Source organism: Pezoporus occidentalis, unplaced genomic scaffold (genome assembly GCF_034315485.1).
Source record: "Pezoporus occidentalis ecotype Australia unplaced genomic scaffold, CSIRO_AGI_Poc_V1 ctg406, whole genome shotgun sequence".
Classification (NCBI taxonomy): domain Eukaryota; kingdom Metazoa; phylum Chordata; class Aves; order Psittaciformes; family Psittacidae; genus Pezoporus; species Pezoporus occidentalis.
The window spans coordinates 84030-110695 of NW_026915732.1; the positions used below are offsets into that span (position 1 = coordinate 84030).

At 48.5% G+C, this 26666-nt stretch overlaps 1 protein-coding gene across 8 annotated transcripts; it reads left to right on the plus strand.

Moving 5' to 3' along the window:
• Window positions 1-466: 466 nt before the first annotated feature.
• POGZ (pogo transposable element derived with ZNF domain) lies at window positions 467-26611 on the plus strand. Of its 8 annotated transcripts, none has more exons than XM_062633858.1 (18): window positions 467-622; window positions 7973-8097; window positions 14140-14315; window positions 15053-15161; window positions 15342-15635; window positions 16078-16284; window positions 17039-17148; window positions 17472-17806; window positions 18501-18655; window positions 19137-19237; window positions 20127-20273; window positions 21092-21226; window positions 21723-21895; window positions 22409-22549; window positions 23147-23206; window positions 23522-23634; window positions 24377-24401; window positions 24537-26611. In XM_062633858.1, the coding sequence occupies exons 2-18, from the start codon at window positions 7974-7976 to the stop codon at window positions 26083-26085; spliced, it is 3954 nt and encodes a 1317-aa protein (XP_062489842.1). In that variant the 5' UTR covers window positions 467-622; window position 7973; the 3' UTR covers window positions 26086-26611. The 8 variants fall into 8 exon arrangements, with proteins under 8 accessions (XP_062489842.1, XP_062489843.1, XP_062489840.1 ...); XM_062633859.1 differs by lacking the exon at window positions 467-622 and adding an exon at window positions 1287-1482; XM_062633856.1 differs by lacking the exon at window positions 467-622 and adding an exon at window positions 2523-2543 and having other exon boundaries at window positions 21095-21226.
• Window positions 26612-26666: the final 55 nt, after the last annotated feature.

Genomic DNA, 26666 nt, shown 5'->3' on the forward strand with positions numbered 1-26666 from the left:
AGCAGCGCTAGGGCCAACCGCAGCCCCCCGCCTACCCACGGCGTGCAGGGCCCAGGCCTCCCCCGCGGCCCGGCTGCGGGACAGCCCTGACAGGGAAGGCACCGGGACCGATCCCCCCCCCCGGCCCGGCCCGGCCCGGCCCCGCCGTGGCCCCGGCCCCGGAGCAACCGCGCTCCGGCTCCCGACGAACTTCATCAGGGCCAAGGCCGCGGCCTCCCGCTGACGTCACCGCGCCGAGGGCCAATCCCCGCGCCGCCCCGCGGCCCAGAAGGAAATGACGTCACCGTATCCCTCCGCCGGCCAGGTCCCCTTTTTGTGTGTGTGTGTGTGTGTGTGGCTGCGGCGCGGCACGCGTGTATCCTCCCGCCGGGCGCGCTTTTTTCTTCTCCCCTCGCTGGGGCGCGGGGGGAGGCTGGGAGGGAGCCGGGCGCAGCCGCGCGGAGGGAAGCGGGAGCACGGAGCAGTCCCGTCACGCTCCTCCCGCCGCGGGGGCCGCGCTCGGGGCCCCCGGGCTGATGCCGCCCGCCCCCCCCCGGCGCCGGCCTCGTCTCCCGCAGAGCGGCGGAGAGCGGCGGGGGCGCGCGCGCGGGGCCCGCTGAGAGCGAGCGGCGGCGGCGGGAAGGTGAGGGGGCGCGAGCCGTTATTTGGGGGGGGGGGGCGGTTTGGTGACCGTTGGAACCGGTTCGAACCGCCCGGGTCTGGGGGAGAAGGGGGGGGGGGGGGGTGAAGGGGGGGGGGGGGGGGCTATGGCCGGGCCGGAGCGCGCCGTACACAAAGCGGCGGCGGGAGGCGGAGGGAGGGCTCGGGGGTGCCGAGGCGGGGGACGGGGAGGAGCCGCGGCGGGTCCCGCTGGGCGGCGGAGCGCACCCGGCCGCCGCTCTCGCTCGCCCGCCCGGCCCCTGAGGGGAGGCGGAGGGATCCGCGCACACCCCCTCCGCCGCGGGGCGGGGGGGGGGACGGTGAAGCGGTACCGGGAGCAGCTCCCTCCGCTCCCCCCTCCCCCGAACCCCCGGCGGCGAGCGGGGCCTTCCCCGGGGGGGAAGGAGGGGGGGGGGCGGCCGCATCCCCCCGCCGTGCCTCCCCCTCCCCTGTCCCTCGGCTGGTGCTGGGTGGGCGGCCATGTTGGGCACGGGGATTATTTTTCTCTCTCTTTCTTAGCCGCCACAATGCACCCAGGGTGGGTTTTGCTTCCCCCTCGCACGAGAAATGCCCTTCTCGCCCCTTACCGGAGGGACGTTTAAGGGCGGGGGGAGCCTCTGCCGAGGGTGGGAGCCCCCCCTTGGCGTCCTCCTTCTCCGCCTTCACAGAGTGGTTTCCCCTCTCCATTACCTTGTTGTGTGAGGCCGAGGCGAGCTGGGCTTGCCAGCCTGCCCTTCTCCTCAGCGGTGGGCTCTGCCTGCCCTGCTGCCCGCTGCCGCCTTCGGTGTCATCCGCTGGTGACAAGCGAGCACCTCGGAGCCGGGCTCCCTGCCTGCAGCCCCGGTAGGGGTAGGGGGGAAGTGTTCATTTGTTTCCTGGAGCTCGCAGGCCCTCTCCCTGTGCTTCCCTGCATGCCCCGTCCCCTTACACTGACAACGAACCCCCGGATCGCTCCCTTCTTTTGGCCAGCGCCTTTCCCCTGGTAAGCAGTGAGCCCCAGCACACCGTTGCTGGGTCAGGAGTTCAGCTGAGTGGGCTCCCCTGCAGAAGGATTGGGATCCCTGGAAGGCTTTGTGCAGAATGCCCCACACCTGCTTCTTTTGGCTGCAGATACTGAAAAAAACAGATGTTTGGTACCATCAAGATGTTTGCTCTCCCCTTACTGTAGTCCTGCTCTTTGGAGTATCCAAGGAACCCAGGCTGCTGCATCAGGGCATCCTCACTCTCTGGTGCTCCGCTTGACTGGGATGTGGCATAAAACATGTGTGGAGATGAAGGAGAGGCATGGATCCTGCTGCCCAGCACCCTCGTGGTGAACATGCAACACATGACAGCACATAGAGCTTTATTTTTATTAGCTTGGCAGCAGTTGCAGCTGTCACCAGGACAGATCAGATGGGGCAGGAGTGAGTGGGGGTAGAGGATAGGGGGATATGTTGCTTCTTTTGGGAAGCACTTTGCAGGGGTATACACATACTCCCTGCTGCGGTTCTGTGTGGGACTGGCTCATGGCTTCAGGTTGCTGCAGTTGTTACTTTGTACCCTTGAATGTGAAGCCAGGCTTGCTGCATGCACATCTTGTTTCCAGTTGTATAATTACTGGCTATCCTATAGGACTGTTCACCCCATTGCTCTTTGCTGCTGCTTTAAGCTCTGTCTGGGTGCACAGTTCTGCAGATGTTACTTACAGTTGGTCTTGTGTCTGTAGTTCTATATGGTTATGTTTTTATGTGCCTCATCCCCACAGCTGCTTAGATACTGTCAAAGAACTGCCAGCTGTCTTCGTGCGAGGAGACCCACATCCATGTTGACATGAGGAGGGTGCGGAGTGCTCCAGTCTCCTCACAAAAGAGCCAGTGCAGAATGTAGCTACAGATGCATTCTGGGCCTCTAGAAGCTTCAAGGTAGCCCCATGCTCACACAATAAAAGCAGTTTGTTCTCATTGCTCTGCAGTTCAAACTCAAAGGTAGATAACAATCGTTATAATTGAGTGTGTAATAATACATTTTAATTAGCCGGCATCACACACTTCAAAGCCTTTAATAAAACATACAGGACTTTAAATGACAGCATTTGAAGTTTTGAAATTACTTAAGAACCAGGGAAGTCAAATCAACCACATCAGTCAATGACAAGTAAATTTACCTTGGCCCAGAGGTTGTAGCTGGTGAACTCTGGCACTCAACTTGCACAGGGCCTTTCACCTCCTCTGTTCCTTTGGAGGTGTTGCTCGTGATGAATGGCCATGCAGCCAGTGATGAAAACATCATCCCGTGTGGATTTTCATCACTGAGATTATATCAGTTCTAGGCAGTCATTAAAAGCCACTGAAGAGCATTATCTGTTCTTAGGGCAGGAATTGCAGCATGTCTTGACAGCAGAAACCTTTACTGTAGGATTCATTTGCAGTTAATGTGACCCCGTCGGGTTTCTGGGTTCTTCAGAAGTTAGGACATGCTCCTCACTGATAAGTGCACAGTACCAAGAGTAACAAGGTAGCTGTTGTGTGGAGGTTGCATGTTCACCAGGGAAAGCCAAGATGGAGAGAAGAATTTAACTTGGACAAGGGAAGTTGATTTATGCATGAATTTCTGTCTTCAAGCGTGCATTGAATCACCTCCTCTGACTTACTTGTAGGTCTCTTACAGACCCTCAGTCTTATATTTTAGATTTCTTCTTTTCTGGACTGTCAGGAGGAGAGGAGGTTGTTTTACAGCAAGTGCTGAACCACATGTAAGAGTCAATTAATGCATATTTTTGGAAGGGATTGGGGTGTTGATAGTGTTCTAACCATCCTGCAGTTAAATCTACAATGGCAAATCTAGACTGGCATAAAAACTGACAAACCACTGGCAAGAAGGACCAACAAAGTCTCATGTGCTTGGTGCTCAAACTGTAGTAATCTGGGACGTAGTTTGTGCACAGCCCACCCCTGCCTTTTGTTGCTGGGAAGAGCAGGCCCATTCCCATTGCAGTGGAGTGGAGGGATGCAGCCTGCCTGGGGTATGTTTGTGGAGTGAAGGGATGCAGCCTGCCCGGGGTGTGTTTGTTCCTTCACCCTAAGCCCGGTCATCAGCCCACAGTAACCTCTCTGGAGCTGTTGCAGCAGCTCCCATGCAGATGCATTGCTCTGTGTGCTGGGTGCTCCCTTCTGTTGTGCTGCCAGTGTGGCAGCTCTGCATGAGGTGAAGAAAGCTCCGTGTGAGACCTTGCAGGAGTCACCTGTATGCTGGAATTTGGTAGTCACAGACTTTGGGAAGGTGCAAGGCCCATCTGTAAATTCCATAAACTATTTCCTTGGCATTTGTTCAGTCCTTCGTCACTAATAGTCAGCTGTGTCTGTGGGTTCCCCATAGGAGTCAGTTGGGACTTTATCCTTTAAAAAAGAACAGAAGTATTAGCGTGGTAATGATTTGTGCTAATACTCGATTGATTCTCACTGCATATTCACTTGGGGTTTTACATTGTAAATTCCCATGAAGATGCAGATTCTCTTTTGAGAATGCCAGTGAGGCTTTAGGTTAGGGTTCCTGAAGGCCTGATGGTATCTGTCAGGGTTAGGATAGCCATTACTTAAAGCAGCCTAACAACACTTGTGATGGTGGGAACATAACTGTGCTTGCATCTGGAGTTCTCCTAGCAGGGGAAAGGCCACATGAGCAGCTCAGCTCTAGGCTGGGGAATGTGAGCTGGGAGTTGAGGCTTCTCTTTCCAACCTTCCAGCACTTGATCCAAGCAGGGCTGATGGATTTTCTGCTGTTGCTACAGCAAAGTGTGCAGCTGTATTTGTACCTCTGCAGTTAACATCCTATCAAGGGAGGATGTTGGGAAATTCTGGGAAAACAGCCTCTGGCCCTCCTCTTTGTTTTGTCTTCAAACAAAAACCAGCTGTTTGCTTTACCAAGTCACCTGGCTCATGGAGTACACGTTCATTTCTGACCTGCTCCTGTGCCCTTAAGACTGATTGTGTTGCAGATGATTTCCCCCAGCAGGAGATGATTTCCCCCAGTAGGAGAAATTGGGCCACAAGTGGGGCCGTGACAAGTGCTGGTTTATTTCTACTTGGTTTTAATTAAAAGGCTGAGAAAGTGAAGTTTGTGTCACAGGAGTAGCACATCCACCACATGGATCCTGAAGAGCACTGAACAAGTTATTCATTTGAAGTCCTTTTTAAAGAGGTGTGTGTGTATATATACAACGTGTGTATGTCATAACTTCATTGCTTTGTGTCACTTAATACCAAGCTGTGAAAGAAACCGTAAATATATCACACACATCTTTTAGAGATGACTTCAAGGAGCACAATGAGCTGCTGTGGTCTGCAGCTGGTGTAGAACCTGCTGCCAGAAGTGCCTGAGAGGATGGGGAGCACGTGGGACACGGTGCTCTGTGCTCACATCACTACATCAGGGACATGACCGAGTTCAGAGTCGCACTGTGGGCGCTGAGCCCTTTGCCACCTCGTTGGGTGGAGGAGCTGAGCTTCATCTGGTTTACTGAGAGGCTGTTGAAGGTTGAAAGTGCCAACAAGCTTCCAGTCCACAACACAGGGGTAGGTCCGTTCTACCTGCTCATTGATTTTCTCTTGCGTGAATAGTGACAGGCTGTAGGGATTGTATCTGGCATCTTTCTAATGACATGAAAGTGGCTCACTGATAGATACGTTGGATCTTAATTTCAACTGAAATTTGGAATCTACAAGGGAGACTTTCTTGTGGTGAGGCATAGGAGACAAGGAGATCTTTACCTGACAGGGTACAAATAAACCATCCTTATTGCTGGATTCTCCCCTGTGATGGTGATCGCATTGAGCAGAGAATGCAATCAGGTGGCCAGCTTTTCATAGGAGGGTTTAATGGCAGTTGGCTTTTCTCCCCTGTATGGCAACAGTGAGCAGGAACCACATCAGCTGACAAAAACTGAAGGCTCTGTATCTTGCAGTTGTGCCAGTTGTAATATGTAGGGCTGATGTATGCTGGCTCTTCCCCTGGAGCTCTTCTTCCATTGCCAGCTAAAGGGGAGAGAAACCACCTTTCGGCTGAAAGGCTGATTCCTTGGTTTCTTGCAGTGTGTCTGGAACACTTCTGTATTTTTCTTTTGTAATTTTTTTTGGCATCCATATTTTCAACCAAGCATCTGCCAACAAAGTGCTGAAGAGCTAAATGTAGAGTATTTATCATTGGGATTAATCACTTTATTGAGCAAAGGCTTCTTACATACAAAAATATTCAAGATCAAAGCTTTGAAAAACAAAGCTGTTACATTATAGAAGAGAGGAGACATTTTCTTAGTTCAGTTCATCTGAACAGATGAAATACTATGTGCATAATGTAAGTTAGTGTCAAAAGAAGCTTGTAACTACAGTCTCTTTAGCATTTTGTCTTTGCATCTTTTGAATAATGATGAGGAGTTGAATAATAAATTTGTGCAGTGTGTGCAGAGGCTTCCTCTGGTTGTGCCCTCCCCGGCCAGCGTGTGCCTGCGTTGGAGTGTAGAGCAGGTTATGGATCCTATTTATAGACTGCCCATCACTACAGCATCAGGGCCCTGCTACTGTCTGCGGGCAGTAACATGATTCCAGACAAATAGTTACTGTTGTGAGTGTCACCAGCAAAGAGCAGCTTTGTCCTGGAAGCTTAACAGGATCTTTTTCTAGATGTTTCTGTGAAGGATGAATATTGAAGGTGAGGAATTTGTAGCTATTGATCCCTGGTAATGGCTCTCCATTCAAGTTCGGAGTGTGGCTTGTGTGAGATCGACCAAGGTCTTGTAATTATTACAAAGTCTATGTTAACAGGCAGAGAAGACAGTATTTCAGGCTTTTTGATTGTTGCTGTGCCCCGCTAAGCAGATCTCTAGCATAAAGCTGTACTTCTGAGCTTCAGTTCTGGAAATGGAGTTTCTTGCTATTTGTCATTTCAGGAATTATTTTTGGATTTCTTCTTTGTCTTTTGTGTTTTGTTTCTGGTGTGTTTTTTTTTTTAATGTCTCAAGTCAGAATCTTCTGTTCTTCAATTTGAGCTCTTTGCTTCTTGATTCTGTCATGGATGTGGAAAGAAGAGCAAAATCCCTTCTAGATGTCTTGATTCCCATTCACTTACAGTGCAGTTGAGCTTCTGGAATAAGGCATACTGCTTAAAGACTGATATTAAGGAGAATCAAAACTCTGCATAAACGTTCTTTGTAAGTGAGGTTCAGAAAGAGCCAAACCCTGAAACAAGGCAGACCTGAGCCTGCCATGAAGTTCCTCCCAGCAGCTTGGCTCAATAGCGTGAGTTGTCAAAGAGTGATTAGAATGTGTGTCTATCAATCAGATCTCAGCCCAGGACTGAAAATCAGCTTCCTGGAGACCTTTGGTGGTACCTCCACCACCTTCTGAGAAGAGATGTCCTCTAGGACACCTGAGACTGTTGCTGATTGCGAATGATCTTGGCTTTAATTCTGGCTTGATGGTCTGAATGTTTAATTGAACGCTTAACTTGAAGCACATACAGATTTACATTGTTGAGGTCTAGATTAGATGCAGTCCCAGGACAAAGCACTTGACTTTCACTGCAGATCCGTGAAAACCTGTGACTGCAGCAGTGCTCAGGAGAGCAAACTAGGTGGGAAGATGTGTAAATAGTGAAGCAGAAGGTAACACTGGGAATTAGGATGTTGGGAGAACAGTGGTGCGCTCCCTGCTTAGGAAATTGCCTTTGTTTCTGTTTCCCTATCTCACAAAGATGCAGCCAAAAGGCAAGTTTGAAAGAGAGGTGGCAGGAACAAGAGAGAAACAAAACAGGCTGGAGCTGTGTCTTCTCTGCATGAAAATGGCAATGGTTATACCCAGAAGAGGTGAATGGGGTACTTTGAAGATCAAGAGAACATTTGCTGGAGTTGAAGGACAATGACTGTGGATATAAGTGCAGAAAATCCCTTTCCTGTTTATCTTTTTTCCCTTTGAACTAGTTGCTAAGTGCTTGTCATCCTCCCTCTGAGGACAGGAGCCAGGACTGTGGGCTGTGGTGGAGGGGTTGGCTGAGGGCAGCCGAGGGCTCTGCCCATTTGCACCCACATTTGTACTCACTGAGGCTTGGATATTGAATCTCTGTTGTGTACTGGCAGTAATCTGGGAATATTCAAAGCCTTGAACAGGACAAAACCCAGGATTCTTACTTCCTTCAGTCACAGTTATTAATTAATTAATTGATTAATTCATTTCCTTGGGAATACTGGGAAATAAAACATTGTTCCTATTTCTGGTATTAGACTTTTTCTTCTAAGGAATGACTTCTGCTGCCTGACAGACATAGTTTTCCAATGAAAGTTTTTCTTCTTTTCCCTTTGCAGGATGGCGGACACGGACCTTTTTATGGAATGTGAGGAGGAGGAGCTGGAACCATGGCAGAAGATCAGTGATGTGATCGAAGATTCTGTTGTTGAGGATTATAATTCAGTTGAAAAAACTCCTGCGGGTAATTAACTGTTTGAGTCCAGAGTTCCTCCTGTTACCAGTGCTCAAGAGCAGTGGCAGTGATGGGTCACATCCTGTCAAGGAAGCAGTCTCATTTGATAGCTTAATGCAACCCATGTCGGGTTCTGTGGTTGTGAGCAGAGCTCTGGAGTGCTGGGCAGAGCTGATGTGGTGCTGCAGGAGGCCGGTCCTGTGCATGAGGAAGCAGGGGTTTATTGCAGGTGCTGGATGCATGGTCTGTCTGAAAAGGGGTTTGCTATGAAGCTTCAGCAAAGTTACTCCTGTTCTTCAGCCAAAGTTGTAGTTTCTTAAAAGCAGAGAACTGATAATTTAAGTAGGTGATGCTGTTTCTACTATCAAGTGCTTTGGTGCATCTCGGCAGTCAATGGGGACTGACTTTCGATCCTTCAGCAGTTTGGAAATGATGCCTGAGGGAGTCACGTATTTGACTGGAGGACTGCATTTCCTGTGACTTAACTTACATAGTCAAACTAGTGAGATTAAAGCTAGTTTACTATTACTTATTTAAGCCATGTTTTGGTAGAATTGGTTTCAGTTGGGGTTGTTTTGGTCTCGGGTCGGGGTTGCTTTGCCTGTTTCCTGCAGGAACCGTGCTGGATTTGCCCTTGGGCTGTGCTGTGGTGTTGTGTGTTGGGGATCTCTTTTCTGCTGCAGTGCAAGTCCACCTGTTATGGAGGCTTTGTAGAATTTCTTAAGCAGTGTTTGATCAGAGACTGCTGAAAAATTCTCAAGATCTCAGAGGTGTGTTGGTCTGTGTTGGAAGAGAGGAGAGAGGGAAATGACCTTTACAGCTGCAAGAGTGCCTTTCCAAATAGGCACAACTTGGGAGGTGGCAGCTTGGTCAGCTCTGTCAGGGCTCTATGGGTCAGGGTGAGCTTGGTAACATGGCTTATATTTGTGTTGTCCTGATCTGCTGGGATGGAAACAGACTCTGTGTGGTCGGGGTGATGCTGTTGGTTGTGCTCTATGTTCCCACTCACTGTCATACAGCCATTCTCCTTCATGGAGTGTTAGACTTTTAAATGCTTTGGGGTGCACGCTGTTGGGTGAAAAAGCATGGAAACACGCTTGGTTTTTCATAGCTCTGGAGCACTTCAGTTCTTGTGGTGGAGTAGCTTCTCCTCTGGACTGCAGTGGTGCAGCAGGGGATAGCTTGGCACTTCAGGACCAGTGCAAAGTGAAGCAGTGTGGCCTTTCCTGTGTACTGGATTCACCGAGTCCCTAACAGCTCCTGGGACATGGCTTTGCCTTGCAGGGGAATCCTTTTGGGCTTGATGCCAGCCAGGATTTTGAGTGGCAGAGTGCCACAGGGACATCTGGCACCTCTTTGGTCCCTGCAGTCTCTGCTGGCCCAGTGACTGAGGGGCACATCCCAGTTTAAGTTGTGACTGTGTGGAGTGCTCACAAAATGAGCGGTGTCTGGAGCCATCCCAGCTCTCAGCAATCTGGTTTTTATGCTCATGGCTGTTGTCTTGCATTTTGGTTTATATTCATTAAAAAGACAAGTTTGGGCTGAGGAAGACCCATTACATCTGCCCAGTGTAAGGTTTTGTTGGGGTTTAGCTTGTTTTTTTTCTCTCTAGGATGTAATTCAGTTATGAGCACGTCTGGAAACCTCAGATTTATCTGTTTCTTAAATAACAGCATCCATGTTGGGAAATACATGACTTTCAGGGCAAACACAGGCTTGAATTTCTCGTGAGGTGCATTGTACACCCACCACCAGTTCCTCTCTGAATGGGTAGAGCACAGGCACGTACCACACTGCCTAGAAATGACCCAAAAGCCAGGAAACAGGATTTCCAAGCTAAAGATGGAAATATCTTTTAGCTTATCTTATTCCATCTTTCAGCTGGATCCATATTTTTCCCTGCAGATTAGTTTTAAAATGTCTCAAATAGGACATAAAAGGAAAAATTACTGAAAGCTAAATATATTTGAAATGACGCTCGGCCTAATTTTTTCTTTCCTTAATTTCCTTTGATTGCTTTTAGCTGTACCTGTATCCCACTCAAACCAGTTCTTTATGTTCCACAGATGTGCAGAACTGGCTGGTATAACATATATGTCTGTCCTTGTATCCAAAAAAGCACTGTTGTTGTTGGCAAGAGATGAGCTGGGTGCCACATGGCACATCAGCCTGACAGCTTGGCTCCTTGTTAATAATTCCTCCATCAGATAAAAATATAACTTACATTCCTGCCATTCTTTTCACTGTGGGAATCACAAAGTGCTTTTTGTCCTGAAAATATAGAAACTATAGAAGAAAAATACTGTGCTTCTGCTTAACATGCAGCAATCTCATAACTGTGTGTGGTTGAGCCAGGCTGGGATGGGAAGTGGGAGAACTCTGTCCAGGTTCAGTTGTTGCTGCCCCAGTGTGACAGGACACTGCCCTGTGTCCCTCTGCCCTCAACTGTACGTTGCATTTAGTACCCTTTTTGCTCTTCCACTTGTTGACACAAACAGTGCTTGTTCACACCAAGCTCAGCATTGTCATCCATGGAGTGGTGGTAGGGCGGAAGCTTCTGTTAGCTCTGCTCTCTGTCCCTCCTGTGTCTTGGAGCAGTGCTGGACCTGCCATCCTGCCTGGAAATGCATTCAGAGAGCACAGGAACCATAAAGGGTGGAAGGCTTCTTAGATACCTCCAGGCCTGTGTCAGCAGGCCCCAGGAGTCCTTTCTTGGGAATGCCCTGGAGAGCTGACTCCACTTGACACCCAATTCAGCTGCCATTAAAGCCTGAAATGTTGCTCCTTTCACTCGGCTGGCTGCCCAGGGCCATTCATTGGCAAACAAAGTCATCAAGGAATTGCATCCTCCCAGGCAATTTAGTCTGCCCTTCCCAAGGCCTGAGTAGAGCTTTGTTGATGCCCAAGTGTGGAATTCAAAGTCTTGGTGTTGATGTGCTGATGTCCTAACAATTTACCCCTGACCCTGATGTGGATTGTGTCAGTGGTGGGAACCTTGCTGGTGGTGAGCTGCTTAGCAATGGTGTACTGTGCTCTCTGTCTTTGAGGTCCCCATTGTGGTGCCTGGGTTGTTCACATGCAAAGTAACTTACTGATAGGCCCAGCAGTGGCATTCTTCTCTAGGAAGGTCATGCTGCTGTGAAGTGCACATCTCTGTGGGGGTTTCTAGAGGCTTTATCAGTCCAGCCTCTCCTACGAACAGCCAGGGTAAATCCAACAAGGAATGGCTTCTCCTTTACAGGAGAGCATCTCTGCTGTGCTTGCTTGAGGGAGAGGATAAAGAAACTCTTCTTCTACATATCTATGTTTTGCCTTCCTGGTAGCACACTGGAAGTCAAGGAGGAGTTCAAGGAGTGTAGGAAGAGGCATAGGACTCACCAGGATCACTGTGTCCAGGACCACATGGGCTATTCAGGAGGCTCACTTCATCAGCTGGCATTTAGGTCTAAATCACCCTCCTCCAAGAAGCCAGTTAAACCATTTCCAGTGGGCTACCTGGACAATCATCCATGGAGAGGCAGGTGGAGAAGAGAGAAGAATGTAACTTGTTCTTTCCCAGCAACTGATTTCTGCCATGGTCTCCTCCTTCTCCCATGATGAAATAGTGAATCTCTGCACGTCTGTCTTGGCTGGTCAGTGCACAGTGCTGCAGGATCTGTGGATCAGATACAGACTTCCTTGGAAACAATCTGAAGCAGTACTGCATGCTCCTGGACATGCTGCTGCAGGGTGCTTGTCATTTTCACTTGGGAGAGTCTACCAAAGCCTGGGAAAAGAGAAAAACTGGGCATACAACTGTGTCCGTCCTGGCCACACTGAAAAGAACCTGCAGTTCTGGTAAGGAATCAGAGTATTTATATGTGTTTCTGGTACTGTCTTTTCCTAGTAATGACAACGTTTCAGGAGACCTTCTGTGTCCCTGCTGGAGAAGAGAGTCAAAATCATTGGACTGATTTGACCAGATGATCTTTGTCAGCTGGTCTCTGCTTTAAAGTGGAGCCTAAAGTCATCTTTTGTGTTTCCAACTAGTCCAAGGCTGCCCAGATTCTCTGTGAATTCCAGAGGAGCACCAGCAGGAGCTGGAAACCACAAATCATCAGAGCTTCAGGATTTCCCATGGAAGTTCCATGGCCAAGACATTTACAGACACAGACTTCCAGCTTGGCAAAGCTTTGGGGCTGACTGTGTGCTCCTTGTTAGGCAAGTAAGATCCTTGAGACACTGAGGAGGTGAAAACCATCTGCAGATGCTTTGGATTTGGGCCTTCACCTGCTACTAGGTGGGATGGGAATGTTTCAAATGTGATAGAACTATCCAGAAAGTTCGATTTTTCTTCTTCCTGAGCTGCTTTGATAATCAATCACCTTTTACTGTTTTTTTATACCGTGAAGAGATTACCCTTTGAATTCTTTGGAAGATTGCAAATACCGTCTGTTTGCCTTTAATTTTCATTGACTCCTTCCATGTTTTTACTGACCCTCTTCAGACACCAGGCTCAATAAAGCAGCAAAGGCTGCTAACATATCCTCTTTCCACTTGGGACTGGAGGCAGCATGTACCCAGTTCAGACAGCAGTGGCTTTGTGCTCACTGGTTTGAGCCTAAAGAAGATATTAGTCCCAAGACTGCCAGCTTCCTGACACCTCAGCATTCCCATTCTCTGCTTCTGTTTCCCCTCTCCTCCCCATGCTCTGTTAGTGGGAGCTGGGGTCTGTTTTCCAGCTGCCTGAGGTGCTTGAAAAGGTGAGACAAGCAGCAGTGTGGGCCCAGCAGCTGCGTGGCTTGGATCTGAACCTGCTGGTGTCTTCCATCACCCATCACACCATCACGGTTTCTGCCTGGGATCATCTCCATGCAAACACTTGGATCGTACACCCTGAGGACTGCCAGCCAACAGCATTGACACTGCCAGAGCAAAGCATCTCCCATCCAAAGGAGCTGCCTTGGCTGTGGGTCAGAACATGGTGTGTAGCTGCTGGAGATCCACAGTTCCACGGGAAACATTTGCTGTTGGGGTACAGCAAACCCTTGCCTCTACCATCAGCAGTTTCAGGGGTGTTGGAACATTTTGTAGCCCTGAAACAACCTGGATGTTGTGTCAGCCTCGTGTCACGTTGTGCTGCAAATCTACAGTGGGAAGATTGTGGTGGGGCTGCCTGGATCCCACCTCTCTCTGCCAGTTGGAAGCCCTTTGTCCTCAGGACATGGATTGTAGTAATAGCAGGGTGGACATGGTAGCGCATGGACACAAATACATGAATGAGCTAAACTGGGTGGAGAAGAATGGTAGAGAGGAAGGAGTTGAAGCCTTCTTCAATTCTGCTCATTTTCTGAAGTTGAGTTTGAAATATCTGTGGCCTTGTTTGTCTGTTTTCCCCTCTCCCACATAATGCACTGGATTTTCTAGTAGTAAATCATGAGGAGTGTCCTAGACGTGGCCTCCTGCATTGGCTCTGTCTGAGCTGGAGATCCTTTTCCCCGCAGCAGCTCTCCCAGTGCTGTGCTCAGTGTCACAGCATTGATAACACGCCGTGTTTTGGCTGGTGCTGAGCAGTGCTCACAGCATCAAGGCCATGTCTCCAAGTTCCCTGAAGCCCTCAGCAGGCTCCGGTGTCCCCCACGCTCTGTGATTGTTGATGCTGCTCAGAAACTTTCAGTGTTGCTCTGCTTTCGATGCACATCCTGTGCCAGGGGTTGTAGTGGTTCAGTGTAAGTTTTCACAGTGTCTGCCAGCCGGTGAATCCTCACTTCATGGTTAATGAGACTAGAAAACATGCTTCCTTCAGCTGCTGTGCCTGTGTTCAAAGGGCATGTAGGAGCCAGAGTAATCAGGGTCTGAGGTTGCTCAAGGCTAAGGGGCAGCTTGGAAAATCCCAGCCTAAGAACGAATATATTAAAACAATATAGGGAAGGGTTGGCTGTTTTCACAAGTTTACTCTTAAAGCATGCTCTGGGTAACTCGTTCAAATTCAGAAACCTAAAACTGCCAACTGGATGGCAGGGTTTTTATCTGACAGATGTGGCTTTTGCTCTGTTTCTGTCTCTCTTCCAGCTGGCAATCCTCTTGTTCAGCAAAGTGGACAGCCACTAATCCTTACCCAGAACCCCGCCTCAGGTCTGGGCACGATGGTAACTCAGCCAGTGTTACGACCTGTGCAGATCATGCAGAATGCCAATCATGTCACCAATTCTCCAGTGACCAGCCAGCCCATCTTCATAACAACGCAGGTGAGCCCCCTTCCAAGGCGGGATGGCTGACAGAGAAGATCTAGTGCACTCAGGCCTGGAAGACTGTTCTCCGTTAAGAAATAATCAGATGCCTGTTTCAGTTCTTTAGTGGATGTTACACTAAAGCTGAAATCTGGTGGGGTTTTGCTTTTTAAATGTGTGTAGATTTAGAAGTAGCTGGGTTTGGAAGTAGCTTGTGTTCCCAGTCATTCTGCAGCTCAATCTCATTTGAGGAAATTGGCCACGTTCCACAGCTCAGCAGGTCCTGTGGAGCCAGCACAGGGCTGATGGGACTTCACGCTGGCGCTCACTTGTCACCATACCAGTAGGGTCTGGCTCCCTGCTGCAGGTGGGTCTGGCCACTGTGTGAATTTGACCTTGCTGAACACTTGGCTGCTTCATTTTGTTTGCCTGGAAATGGGCAGGTTAATTGTTTGAACATCCACTGCCTGCTTTGAGCATTTGCTAAGACCTGTGAGAAGATTTCTGTAGGTGTTTAGGGGAGAAGAGACTGAGAGTGGAGGCTGTGTATCAGAATGTTGTAGATACAAGGAAGGAGGCCCTACTGTTAGGAAGGTGCTGGCTGAGAACAGGATGGCCTCATAGTTCAGTGGTCTCCAGATGATAGTACTGGGGTGTGGGGGGGTTTATTTGGTTATTTGAGTTTTGGGGTAGGAAGCTTATATTGGCAGTGCTGCTCAGCCTCTCAATGTGGTCATGGTACCGTTTGACTGCAGGGATTTCCCGTGAGGAATGTGCGGCCTGTACAGAACACAATGAACCAAGTTGGAATTGTTCTGAATGTACAGCAAGGTCAAACAGTTAGACCCATCACCCTCGTCCCAGGTAAGGACTGAAACAGACCCAAGCCACTGGCATGTTCCCTGTTAGAGTACCAAGGGCTTAACCCCCCCCCCGCCCCCCGGAATTCTGAGAGCTCAGCAGTGTTGAAAAATAGGTTGCACACAGCTATTACTGTGCAATTGGATTACTCCATCTACCTTGTTTGTCCCTTTGTTTTTGAAGCTCCAGGCACCCAGTTTGTTAAACCAGCAGTTGGTGTCCCTCAGGTGTTCTCTCAAATGGCCCAGGTGAGACCAGGTACGACCATGCCGGTCCGACCCACCACCAACACTTTCACTACGGTCATTCCGGCCACGCTTACCATCAGGAGCACTGTCCCACAGTCCCAGGCACAACAGCAAAGTAAGTCCACTCCCAGCACCTCCACAACTCCTACTGCAACGCAGCCAACACCACTTGGACAGTTAACTGTGCAGCAGCCAGGGCAGTCCAGTCAAGCTACTAACCCCAAATTAGGTAAGACCTGCCATGGAGAAGCAAGTGTGACACTGTCTATAATTTGATCTTCAGACATACAGCATAACAGCTAAAAGACAGAAGTTGAGCCAAAAAGCCTGGGTTCTGTTTTTGCCTCTGTCACTGACTCACACTTCAGCTCTCTCACCAACCTGGAGAATGAGGATAATCCTCCCATCGTGTCCGGTTTGGCTTAAGAGCTAGTTAAACTTTAGTCTGTAGACTGTTCTGAGACCATCAATTAGAAGTCCACCAAAGTGAAAAACAGGTTGTTCATCACTTGTATATATGGACAGGATAATTGATGGCTCAGTAATCTTTGGGGCAGACTGAAGGTAGAAGAGCAAGAGACAAGGCTACTGCTAGATGGGGGTGGGATTCACAGTGGGCCAGCTCTTACTGATTCCTTATCAGTGTTCTTGCGTTATCCCTTCCCTCTCAGTGAGTATTGCAAGCTTCGTGACTGTAAAGAGACCTGGAGTGACTGGTGAGAACAGCAATGAGGTTGCTAAGCTAGTGAATACCCTGAACACCATTCCTTCGTTAGGGCAGAGCCCTGGCCCACTGGTGGTTTCCAACAGCAGCCCTGTGCATGGCTCCCAGAGATCCAGTGTTTCTGAGTCGTCGTCGTCGTCCTCATCATTAAAAGGTACGATCTGTGGCAGCTCTTGTCACAGACTGAGAACCCAGAAGCTTACTTTCTGGATGAAACAAACTCTAATGTGTAGCTACTGAGGTTTCATAACGGGGAGAAACCTCTACAAAGCTTTGCTCTTAATTTCTTGGTCTTTACCTGTATGTTTTTACCCAGTGATTATTGTCTGTGGATATTTGCTTGCATACGTTAGTTTGCACTGGGGATTCTTGGGGTGTGTGCTGCCAACTTGAGAGTGTACACACACCTGAAATACTCTACAAAAAGAGGCAAAAGGATAAAATCTTTGCTTTTCTCCTCCCAAAAAAGCACCTTCTGAGGTGTTTGGGACCCCTGAGGTCGATTGAAGGTATTTCATGTCACCTGTGTTCCGAGTTTCTTACTACAGCTGGAGGTGAAGGTGAGGCATTGTAGTCTGATGGAAAACCAAAGCAAACAAATGATCAAAGACAAAGAGGAGATGAGTCGAGCTGATCATTTTCCTTTGGGTTGGGTTTTTTTTCATTGTTTCTTTCTTTTGTTCTTTTAAGTCTAATTTGGAGACAGTCCTTATTCTAGCTATTGGGGGCATATTTTGCCATACAGATGGTCAGAAGCTTGCATACTTTTGCCTTTTTCATGCCTCTTTCAGTCTAGTTAGTAGCTAAAAGTACAGCTCTTGAAACAAAATTATTTCAGTATGCTAAAGATTGCCTACATTTAAGACACAGTGTAAAGGTTCTGTTGTTTTGTGTTTTTCCTGTTACAGTCAGTTCATCTCCTATTCCCACATTTGATTTGCAAGATGGTGGCAGGAAGGTCTGCCCAAGATGTGATGCTCAGTTTCGAGTCACTGAAGCTTTAAGAGGACATATGTGTGTAAGTACTCATTCAAAGAGGAGCTGTTAATGGGTAATAGCTTCTGACTGCGGAGTGCAAAGAATAGTTCTTGCACTAGATCCCTAGATCAGGACCTGCTGGGAAAAGGAAGACTATGACTGGCAGAAAGTGAGAGGCAGAGGAGAGGCCTTTCACAGCATCCCTTACAGGCAGTGAGGGACCTCAGGTTTAGGTCCTCATGGTGCCAGGAGATGCATTTGTAATCTCGCCGTTGTCTGTTTAACAGTACATACAGTTCTTCTAGATCCAGTTTAATGTGTGTGGGGTTTTGTGGTTGGTTGTATTGTTTTTTTTCCTTTTAGTACTGCTGCCCTGAAATGGTTGAATTCCTCAAGAAAAGGAAATCTCTAGAATCTGAACCAAATATTCAATCTGCAAAGCCTCCATCACCAGAAAAAACTACAGCTGTTGCTTCTCCACCCTCTTCTACCCCTATCCCTGCGCTGTCCCCACCTGCTAAAGCTCCAGAACCAAGTGAAAATGTAGTTGACTCGTCCCAAAGTAAGCTCATTATGTTAGTAGATGATTTCTACTATGGCAGAGATGGTGGCAAAGTGAACCAGCTACTGAACTTCCCCAAGGTTCCAACCTCCTTCAGGTGTCCACACTGCACCAAGAGGCTAAAGAACAACATAAGGTAAGAGAATGTGCTGTACCACACTGTTCTCAATACCTCTGACCTGCAGAAGTGAAAACAAGTCATAAGCAGCAGCCTGTCAGGCCCTTCAGCATTCCCATAGTACAGCTTAAGACCAGAACTGAAGCACAAAAGGGAGAGATGTGCCTGTCATCACACAGTTCTGCCAGGGCAAAAGCTGTAAGAAAATTGTGTGGTCAAGTAATTGAATTTAAGTTCTTTAGCAGAGAAATCTTATCTGTTTATCACTGGTATTAGTAGCTGGTAGGAAATAATTCTTGAAGAACTGCTCTTGTCATCTTTATTCAGTGCTTTTTCAACAGAGGGAGAAAATACTCTTAGGAAATAGTGTATTCTTCTGGGTGAGGTGGCACTGTGGTGGTCCGTTATGATAACTGATTCTTTTAAGTTGAAATGTTATTACCAGCTGAATGCCAAGTTGGGGCTGGAAGTGCTCAAGAGCAAGTAGTACAGCCCCTGTACTGCAAGATCTGTTCTCTGGCTTTCCCTAGAGTTAGGGAGTAGAAGGTGGCTGGATAGAAGGAGACTTTGCTCACTTTTGATGGGAAGAGCAAGAAGGAAATCTCTTAATGCGGTTAAAAAACTTTGTGGTATAGTGTTTATGATGCTTTCAGGGTTTCCAGGAGCAAAGTCTTTGTATTTCTGTTCACATGCTTTCTCTCCACTCCGTAAGATTTATGAATCACATGAAGCACCACGTTGAACTGGATCAGCAGAATGGAGAGGTGGATGTCCACACCATCTGTCAGCATTGCTACAGACAGTTCTCCACTCCATTTCAGCTACAGTGTCACTTAGAGAATGTCCACAGTCCCTATGAGTCAACAAGTAAGTCGATTTTGCAGCTGCTCTGTGTTCACGTTGAAGAGGGTTTCTGGCCTCTATTACCTGCAGATCTGTTGAGGAGGGAGTGTGTTCTGCTTTGCTCCTTGGGACATTTGTTTCGTAGCCACCAGAAAAATCCATCTAAGCTACATTTCTGCAAACTTCTTGTCAAGAGTATTTTAAAGATTGAGTTCAAGAATAATGTCATGGTAGGATTGAATTTTTACCATCTGATTTAAAATCCCTTGGAGCTTTCTTCCTCATCAGAGCATTTTGTTGAACCTCCCCCCCCCCGTTTTGTTGAAGAGATTTTTTTGCTGCCTTTTGGAAACCTCTCAATATATTTCATTGTCTGCCCAATTCAGAGAGTTCAGAGCTAGGATTTTGGGGGGTGTTTGGTTTGTTTCAAGGGACGACTGTTACCAAAGAAGCTTGAACTGTCATTGCCCCCCCAGCTGTTACCTGCCTTTGCTTTCCTTTGCAGCAAAGTGCAAGATTTGCGAATGGGCATTTGAGAGTGAGCCAATGTTCCTACAGCACATGAAGGACACCCACAAGCCTGGGGAGATGCCCTATGTTTGTCAGGTATTACAAGTGGTTTAGGGGCTGCACTTCAGAAAATATGTCCTAGAAAATAAGCAGAAATCCAGCACTTTTCAGCAAAGTGTGTGGCTCACAGTGGTCTGAAGCAGACTCGGGCCGTGGAACAGTGCTGTGGAGCATTTTTTTCCAGGTGTGGACTTGGAGAAGTCCGGTGGCCATTAGGGCAGCACAAGTAGCTGAATGCTGCCACCGATTCCCAGCACTCTGAAGCTGGAGCAGCTGATAGACATTTGTTGAGTCCCAGTGGCATTCAGAGCCTAATTTTTTTTTTCCTCCCAGGGCCTGCAGGCAAATTGCTGTGCCATAAAGAGAAGTTGTCACTCTGGAGCAGATGAGATTATGTTGCTTGTGTGATACCTTTTCTTGACACTCTGTTGCCATGAGATTTGTGCTTGCATCGATTCTGAACGTGTCATCTCCACCCAGAGGTCCTAACACTGTCCCTCCAAAAAGAAAAAACGGAGAAGAAACTTCTAAAATATGTTATGCTAAAACATGATGTGCCAAATTCTGCATTTTGCATAGACCCTGACGAAGCTGCTCTTTAATATGCTTTGGCTGACTGTCTCTCCCTTTATTCCTCTTTTTGTTTTTTTTTTCTTGGATCTGGAGCTTGAATTGTCACTACTTTCTTTTTATACAAGTAGCTCAAACCTGTTTTTCCAAACTGCTCTGAAAGTACACTGCTTGATTTAGTATCTCGCAGTTGGAATAAGCTGGCAGGTTCTGTAGGACCTGGTTCCTAAACTCCACTGATAATAAGTCTCTTTGGGGATTTGGGCATGGCTGTTGCGATCTCCATGTTGCAGTGGTAGATGTGAGATGGGTTGCTCTGGTACTTCACTGCTGACTGGGCCTCTCTGCTGCTTAGGTCTGCCAGTACCGTTCCTCCCTGTACTCTGAGGTGGACAGCCATTTCCGCATGATCCATGAAGACACGCGGCACCTGCTCTGTCCCTACTGCCTCAAGGTCTTCAAGAATGGGAATGCTTTCCAGCAGCACTTCATGAGGCACCAGGTACTGCCACAGGCCTGAAGGCTCTGTCTGAGGTGGCTTGATCTCCACAGAGGTTGTGGAGAGTGAACACGTGGTTAGTTGAGGATTTGCTTGGAATAAAAACAGAAAGAAAGCAAACTTCGGTTGAAGGAGGGCTTTTAGTAGGTGCTGTATTCACTGCATAACAAATGCAGTTTGCATGCTGTCATTGCAGACCTTTCATGGGGATTGTGCTGAGGAGAAGAGGTGTTGCTCCTTTGGGAGTAGCACAGATTGTTGTTACTTAGCAGAAAAAAGCATGTTTTGCTTCACGTGATGATAAGCGAGGAGTGGGCTCTGTGTTCATTTGGGGGTTAATTTTTTTTATCTCCAGGTAATAAGTAACAAATGACTGCCATTTTCATAGCCCAGTGTTCTGAGCCATGTATGTTGGCTGTACTGACAGCATATTTCACGTGGGTGTAGCTGAAGGGTGTTTTCAGACTACAGAAGAGTAATGCCAAGTGCCTGGTTTGATTTGCCCTCTCCCCTGAGAGGCAGAGGTGAGGCAGCTCTAGAAGGAGCGCTGCCCGCACTGCTCTGCTGCCTGCCTTGCTTTGCCTTAAACCAGCTGGGTGAGACACATGGTCCATGGCAGTGCCTGGTCTGGTGTCCCTGCAGAGCCTGATGGGTTTAATTCAAAACCAGAAACCAAACGTTTAAACCCAAAGCACTCCACGTGTGGGGCTTGACGGGGGGGATGTTGAGATGCTAAAGACAAACAGGGCTGCCTTTGGTCTGTTGTGTTGTGACTTCTGTTTCTCTACAATGAACTCTTATTTCATTTGCATTTGCTTTAGAAGAAGAGTGTTTATCATTGCAACAAGTGTAGACTCCAGTTCCTATTTGCCAAGGATAAAATCGAACACAAGCTGCAGCACCACAAAACTTTCCGAAAGCCCAAACAATTAGAAGGATTGAAACCTGGAACCAAGGTAAGAAATCCACGTTAACAGCAGGCCTTTGCCCTCGTTTCCTCGGGAAACACCTGTAGCATCTGTAGTGGTGTGTATTTATTGAGTGCTGCAAAGCTGAGGTTTGCTTCATCTGCATCACTTCAACCACACGCGCTGGGCCAGAAGAACACTTTGTATTCTGCCCGTGCTGTGTGTGCTTAGCTCATCAGATAATTCATAGAAACACCAAGTGAGATAGAGAGGAGGTGAAAGTGCCACGCCAGAGGTTACACTCTCTTAACTGAGGTATCTGAACTAGTTGTCTGGACGCCCTCTGTAGTCATTAGAGACAAACAGGCACTTGTGGGGCTCAAGTCGTGTGTCCTCTTTTAGTTACCGCTGCCCTGGGTGGGACGAGCTGTGTCCTGAGAGCACCTGTTTCTTCTCTGCTAAGAGCCAAGCAGAGGAGTCTGAATTTGGATAGATCACTTCTGCCCTTGTGCTTAGGAGGTGTGGGTGTATCTGTTTTCTGCAGGTTACAATCAGGGCATCTAGAGGACAGCCACGGACAGTGCCAATATCGTCAAATGACATGCCGCAGGGCACTGGACAGGAAGCCGCTCCGCTGGCATCTGCTGCCGACCCCCAGCCCATCCTCCTGTACCCGCCTGTCCAGAGGAACGTCCAGAAGAGAGCGGTCAAAAAAATGTCAGCACCTTTTGCTAAATTTACCATTTCCAAAGATTCTTGCAGGGAACGTAGTTAGTTTGCTAATGCCACAGTGACGGGTAGTAGGATCCTGGGCACCGGGCAGCCAGGAGAGTCCAGCTTCCCACAAACCCAGGACTAAGTCGTATTCTGAAAGCCCTTAAGGTGAAACTGCAAAACATAAGAGTTAGCTGAGTACTTTTCTAGAAACAGTGGAATTTCAGCAGTGTAAGGGCTTTGTGCCCACCCTGTGTCCTGCTGCTTTGTCTGCAATACATTTTTTTTTATCATTATTGGTTTTTTATTTATTAATCCACCCTTCCATGGTCTACTCTGGATTACAGCAAGGGGTAGATGTTCTGCCTGGCACCGAGGCACCCCAGGAGCTAGGGTGCAGGATGAGAGTAGCTTCTGGCAGTTCACGTGTCATTAAATTCTTCTGTGTCCTGCTTGATTGTTGTAACTCCACGATACCTGTTGAGACACTGATGGAAACACCCCTCTTCTCTTCAGGAGTGTCTTAGGAAGACAGACTTGTCTGGAGTGCAGCTTCGAAATCCCCGACTTCCCGAACCACTTCCCCACCTACGTGCACTGTTCGCTGTGTCGTTACAGCACTTGCTGCTCCAGGGCCTACGCCAACCACATGATCAAGTATGTGACTCCTGAAATCCCTCCTGCCTGGGTCTCTCTGCACTGTGAGGAAGGGAGATGGGGAAATCCCAGTAGGCTGCAGTGGTTGGGAAGACACTGGACACGTGTATCAGCGCAGACGTGGGGAGTGGCTTTAAGTGACATGAGGAGAGTGGGCACAAGATTGGTTCTGAGCTGTCGGTGTGGAGCTGCTGAGGTGTGCACTGCACACTGCTGCACACAGCTGCCACCTTTCAGTGCTCCTCAGATCTCTTGCAAAACTCTCAGATTTAAAAAGTTAAATATTTTTTTTAAGGGAGAAAAATACACCCAAAAATACACTTCTACAGCCTGTGGCCTGTACAAGGCTGTGGATTGACCACGCAGTGGGATGGCGGAGCAGTTACTCCAAAATCTGGGCTTTTTAACTGTTCCTGTACACGTGGGTTTATTTAGACAGGGAGTTTTCATCTCCTTGAATACAAGACTGGCAGGCAAAATGGTATTGAAGCCAGGATTGGGTCTGTCTTCGTAAACGTGCTGTATTTTGTATGGGTTTTGGGGCTCTTTAAATACCCAGAGTAATTCTGACATTTAATAACCTCTTTTGTCTTCCAGCAACCACGTTCCTCGGAAGAGTCCAAAATACTTGGCTTTATTTAAAAACTACACTGCCTGGTAATGGAAAACTTCTCATCCTCCTTGAATCACCTGGGAAGCTCATGCACATTTAGTGTCTGATCTTCTAGCTCTGTTCTTTCGTGATCTGCTTCTGAAGAAGCCCTGTTTATTTTTTGCCACACTGGAGAAGAGGTTCAACTGAGGCCAATGTGTTGAGATTCCCATTGCCTTCCAGTGGGAGTTAACGTTCTGGGGGGGGACACACTGCCTGTATGCACTGGAGGGTGACTTTTCTCATTGTTACTGAGGGGATAGACATATTTTCATATCTGGTACAAAGCTCACTTCTTTTCTTTTTCCATCCCCTTCCAGTGGTGTAAAGCTGTCCTGTTCCTCTTGTCCCTTTGTAACATCTGAGGGTGATGCAATGGCCAAACATCTGGTCTTCAATCCATCCCATGAGTTTAGTAACATTATTTTCCGAGGTAAGAGTTTGAAAGGGAGCAGAAAAGATGCAAAACATTAATGTGGGAGGACATAATACATCCATTGCTAGACCCCAGGTCAAATACACCTTTGTTTGGCATTGCAGTGAGCACTTACTGAGTCCTGAGTTGTGGTAAAACATAGTGTTGGGGACCTCCTGAAGTGCCTGAATGAGTCTCCATTGTTACAGGGATTGGAGAGTTAAGCTTTGAATGAGGCTGGCTCTGCCTGGAGCTCAGCTGTGTCCCTGGTAAGGCTGTTCTGAGCTCTTCTGAGGGAGACACAATGCCCAGGCCTTCAGTGGGTTCCTGTCCTCGTCTGAGACATCACTGTACCTCTGTGACACCAGGAGGCCTTAAGCAGCTACTGATGCTGCTTTTGAAATAGAGCCTGTAAGTGGTGTTCAGCCCTTGGCCTAGTGCAGGGCATCACCTGCAGGGATCTGGCCAAAGCTGAGCTTCCCTCACTTCGGATGGATGGGGAGTCGTGCTGTTTGTGCCTAAGCACTGCTCAGTGTGACTGCCTGGCAGAGCAGGCCTGCCTTGGCTTGGATGTGGCGGTACTTGGGCACAGGAGGAGGTTGGTTGGGGTTTGAACGGATGAGTGTTGGCTGTTCCCCCAGTGTAGTGAGAGACAGCAGAGGGACACTGCTGTTCCTCTCTGGAAAAGAACTTGTTCATTTGCACTTAGTGTTTGTTTGCTGAGGTACAAACCTTTTTGTTGTTTTGGTTTTCCCAACAGGGCCTACTTGGATATCGCATTCCAGGTAAACCTTGCAACCCCCTGTCTGCTGTCACCCGTTCCGGTCGGTGGGGTTGGGGCAGGGGCTGGTTGGTTGGTTTTTCCTCAGCAGCTTTATTTTCTGGGTTATAAGAGGGCTCCTGTGTTCTCTCCCTTCAAGGCACATTCCGCTCCAGGACAAAAGCATGAAGAACACTTGTCCTTCCTACTCCCCAAGTAAAGCTGCTACTGTGAAAACAAAGTCTGTGTTACCTGCGAAAGGTGACCTGGAGCCTGAGCTGGCACCGGCAGCCTACGGCAGAGCTCTGCTCTGCCAGGAGGAAGAGTGCTTAAATATTGATGCTCAGGAAGATGAGCAGCCAACAAGGGAGCCTGAGCCCACAGGCAGGAAGGAGCAGCTGTCAGTGAAGAAGCTGAGGGTTGTACTGTTTGCTCTGTGCTGCAACACTGAACAGGCTGCGGAGCACTTCCGGAACCCGCCGCGGCGCATCAAGCGCTGGCTCCGCAGGTTTCAGGCTTTCCAAGAGGAGAACTTGGCGTCGCTGTCAGAAGGCAAATACCTGAGCTTGGAGGCTGAGGAGAAGCTCGCAGAGTGGGTCCTCACACAGAGGGAGCAGCAGCTGCCCGTGAACGAGGAGACTCTCTTCCAGAAAGCGACCAAGATCGGCCGATCCCTCGAGGGTGGCTTCAAGATCTCCTACGAGTGGGCAGTGAGGTTCATGCTGCGGCACAACCTCAGCACGCACACTCGAAGGGCAGTGGCTCACCCGCTCCCCAAGGACGTGGAGGACAACGCCAGCTGCTTCATCGAGTTCGTGCAGCGGCAGATCCACACTCAGGACCTGCCTCTCTCCATGATTGCAGCCATCGACGAGATCTCCCTGTTCCTCGACGTGGAGGTGCTGAGCAGCGATGACCGGAAGGAGAACGCTCTGCAGACGGTGGGAACCGGGGAGCCCTGGTGCGACATCATCCTCACCATCCTCGCCGACGGAAGCGTTCTCCCGACGCTGGTCTTCTACAGGGGTCACGTCCAGCAGCCCGCCAACGTGCCGGAGTCGATCGTGTTGGAAGCGAAGGAGAACGGATACAGCGATGATGAAGTCATGGAGCTGTGGTCGTCCAGAGTGTGGCAGAAGCACACGCGGTGCCAGAACAGCAAGGGCATGCTGGTGCTGGATTGTCACCGAACACACCTCTCCGAGGAAGTACTTTCCTTGCTGAGCGCGTCCAGCACGCTGCCGGCCGTTGTCCCCGCCGGCTGCAGCTCCAAAATCCAACCTCTGGATGTTTGTATAAAAAGAACTGTGAAAAATTTCTTGCATAAAAAGTGGAAAGAGCAAGCCAAGGAGATGGCGGACTCCACATGCGACTCGGACATTCTTCTGCAGCTGGTTCTGTGCTGGCTGGCAGAGGTGCTGGAGGTCATCAGTGACTCTCCTGAACTGGTGCAGCAGTCCTTCCTGGTGGCCAGCGTGCTGCCGGGGCCGGACGGCACAGCCAACTCCCCCACCCGCAACGCTGACATGCAGGAGGAGCTCATCACCACGCTGGAGGAGCAGCTGAAGCTGAGCGACGAGCCCCAGGCCCAGGCCCAGGCCGAGGAACCTGCAGACCCAGACATCCTCCACCAGCTCTTCGAAGGGGAGAGCGAGACTGAGTCCTTCTATGGCTTCGAAGATGCTGATTTGGATCTGATGGAGATGTGAGCGCTGTTCTGCCCGGTGCGATCCAGAAAGGGGTATTTTTTAAATAAATGTTGGATGAGACCATTACACTTCCCTGTGGATTTGTGGGTTTAGGAAATTCGTAGGCGATCACTCAGATAAATAGCCATTTATGCTGTTCATTTATAAGTTTTGTGCTTTTTTAAAAGAAAAATCACTGTGTTGGTATTTTCTGAAAATATATTGTGGGTGAATATTTTTGCGTTTTCTTTACCTCACTGTATCATAGTTTCTGTTTTTATTGTGCAGAAATGTTTTGAATTATACATTGTCAATGTGACCATTTCTAAAGAAAGGAGAAAAAACAAAACCTATGTAGCTAATGAACCAGTATCTAAATCTTTTGGGTTGTCTTAACACAGATACTCTTTTTTTTAACACTTGACCCAGAGGTTGAGGTTTCTGTGGAATATTTAGACCTGAGTTACTGCTCTACTGTGTGAACCTGCTCGAATTGGCCATTGAGATTTGGGTTTGGTTTGGATTTCCTGGTTTGTTTTTTGTTTGTTTTTTTTTTTTTCTACAAGAAATTCTTTTGCTTGTGAATTTGGAGGTGGGGTTGA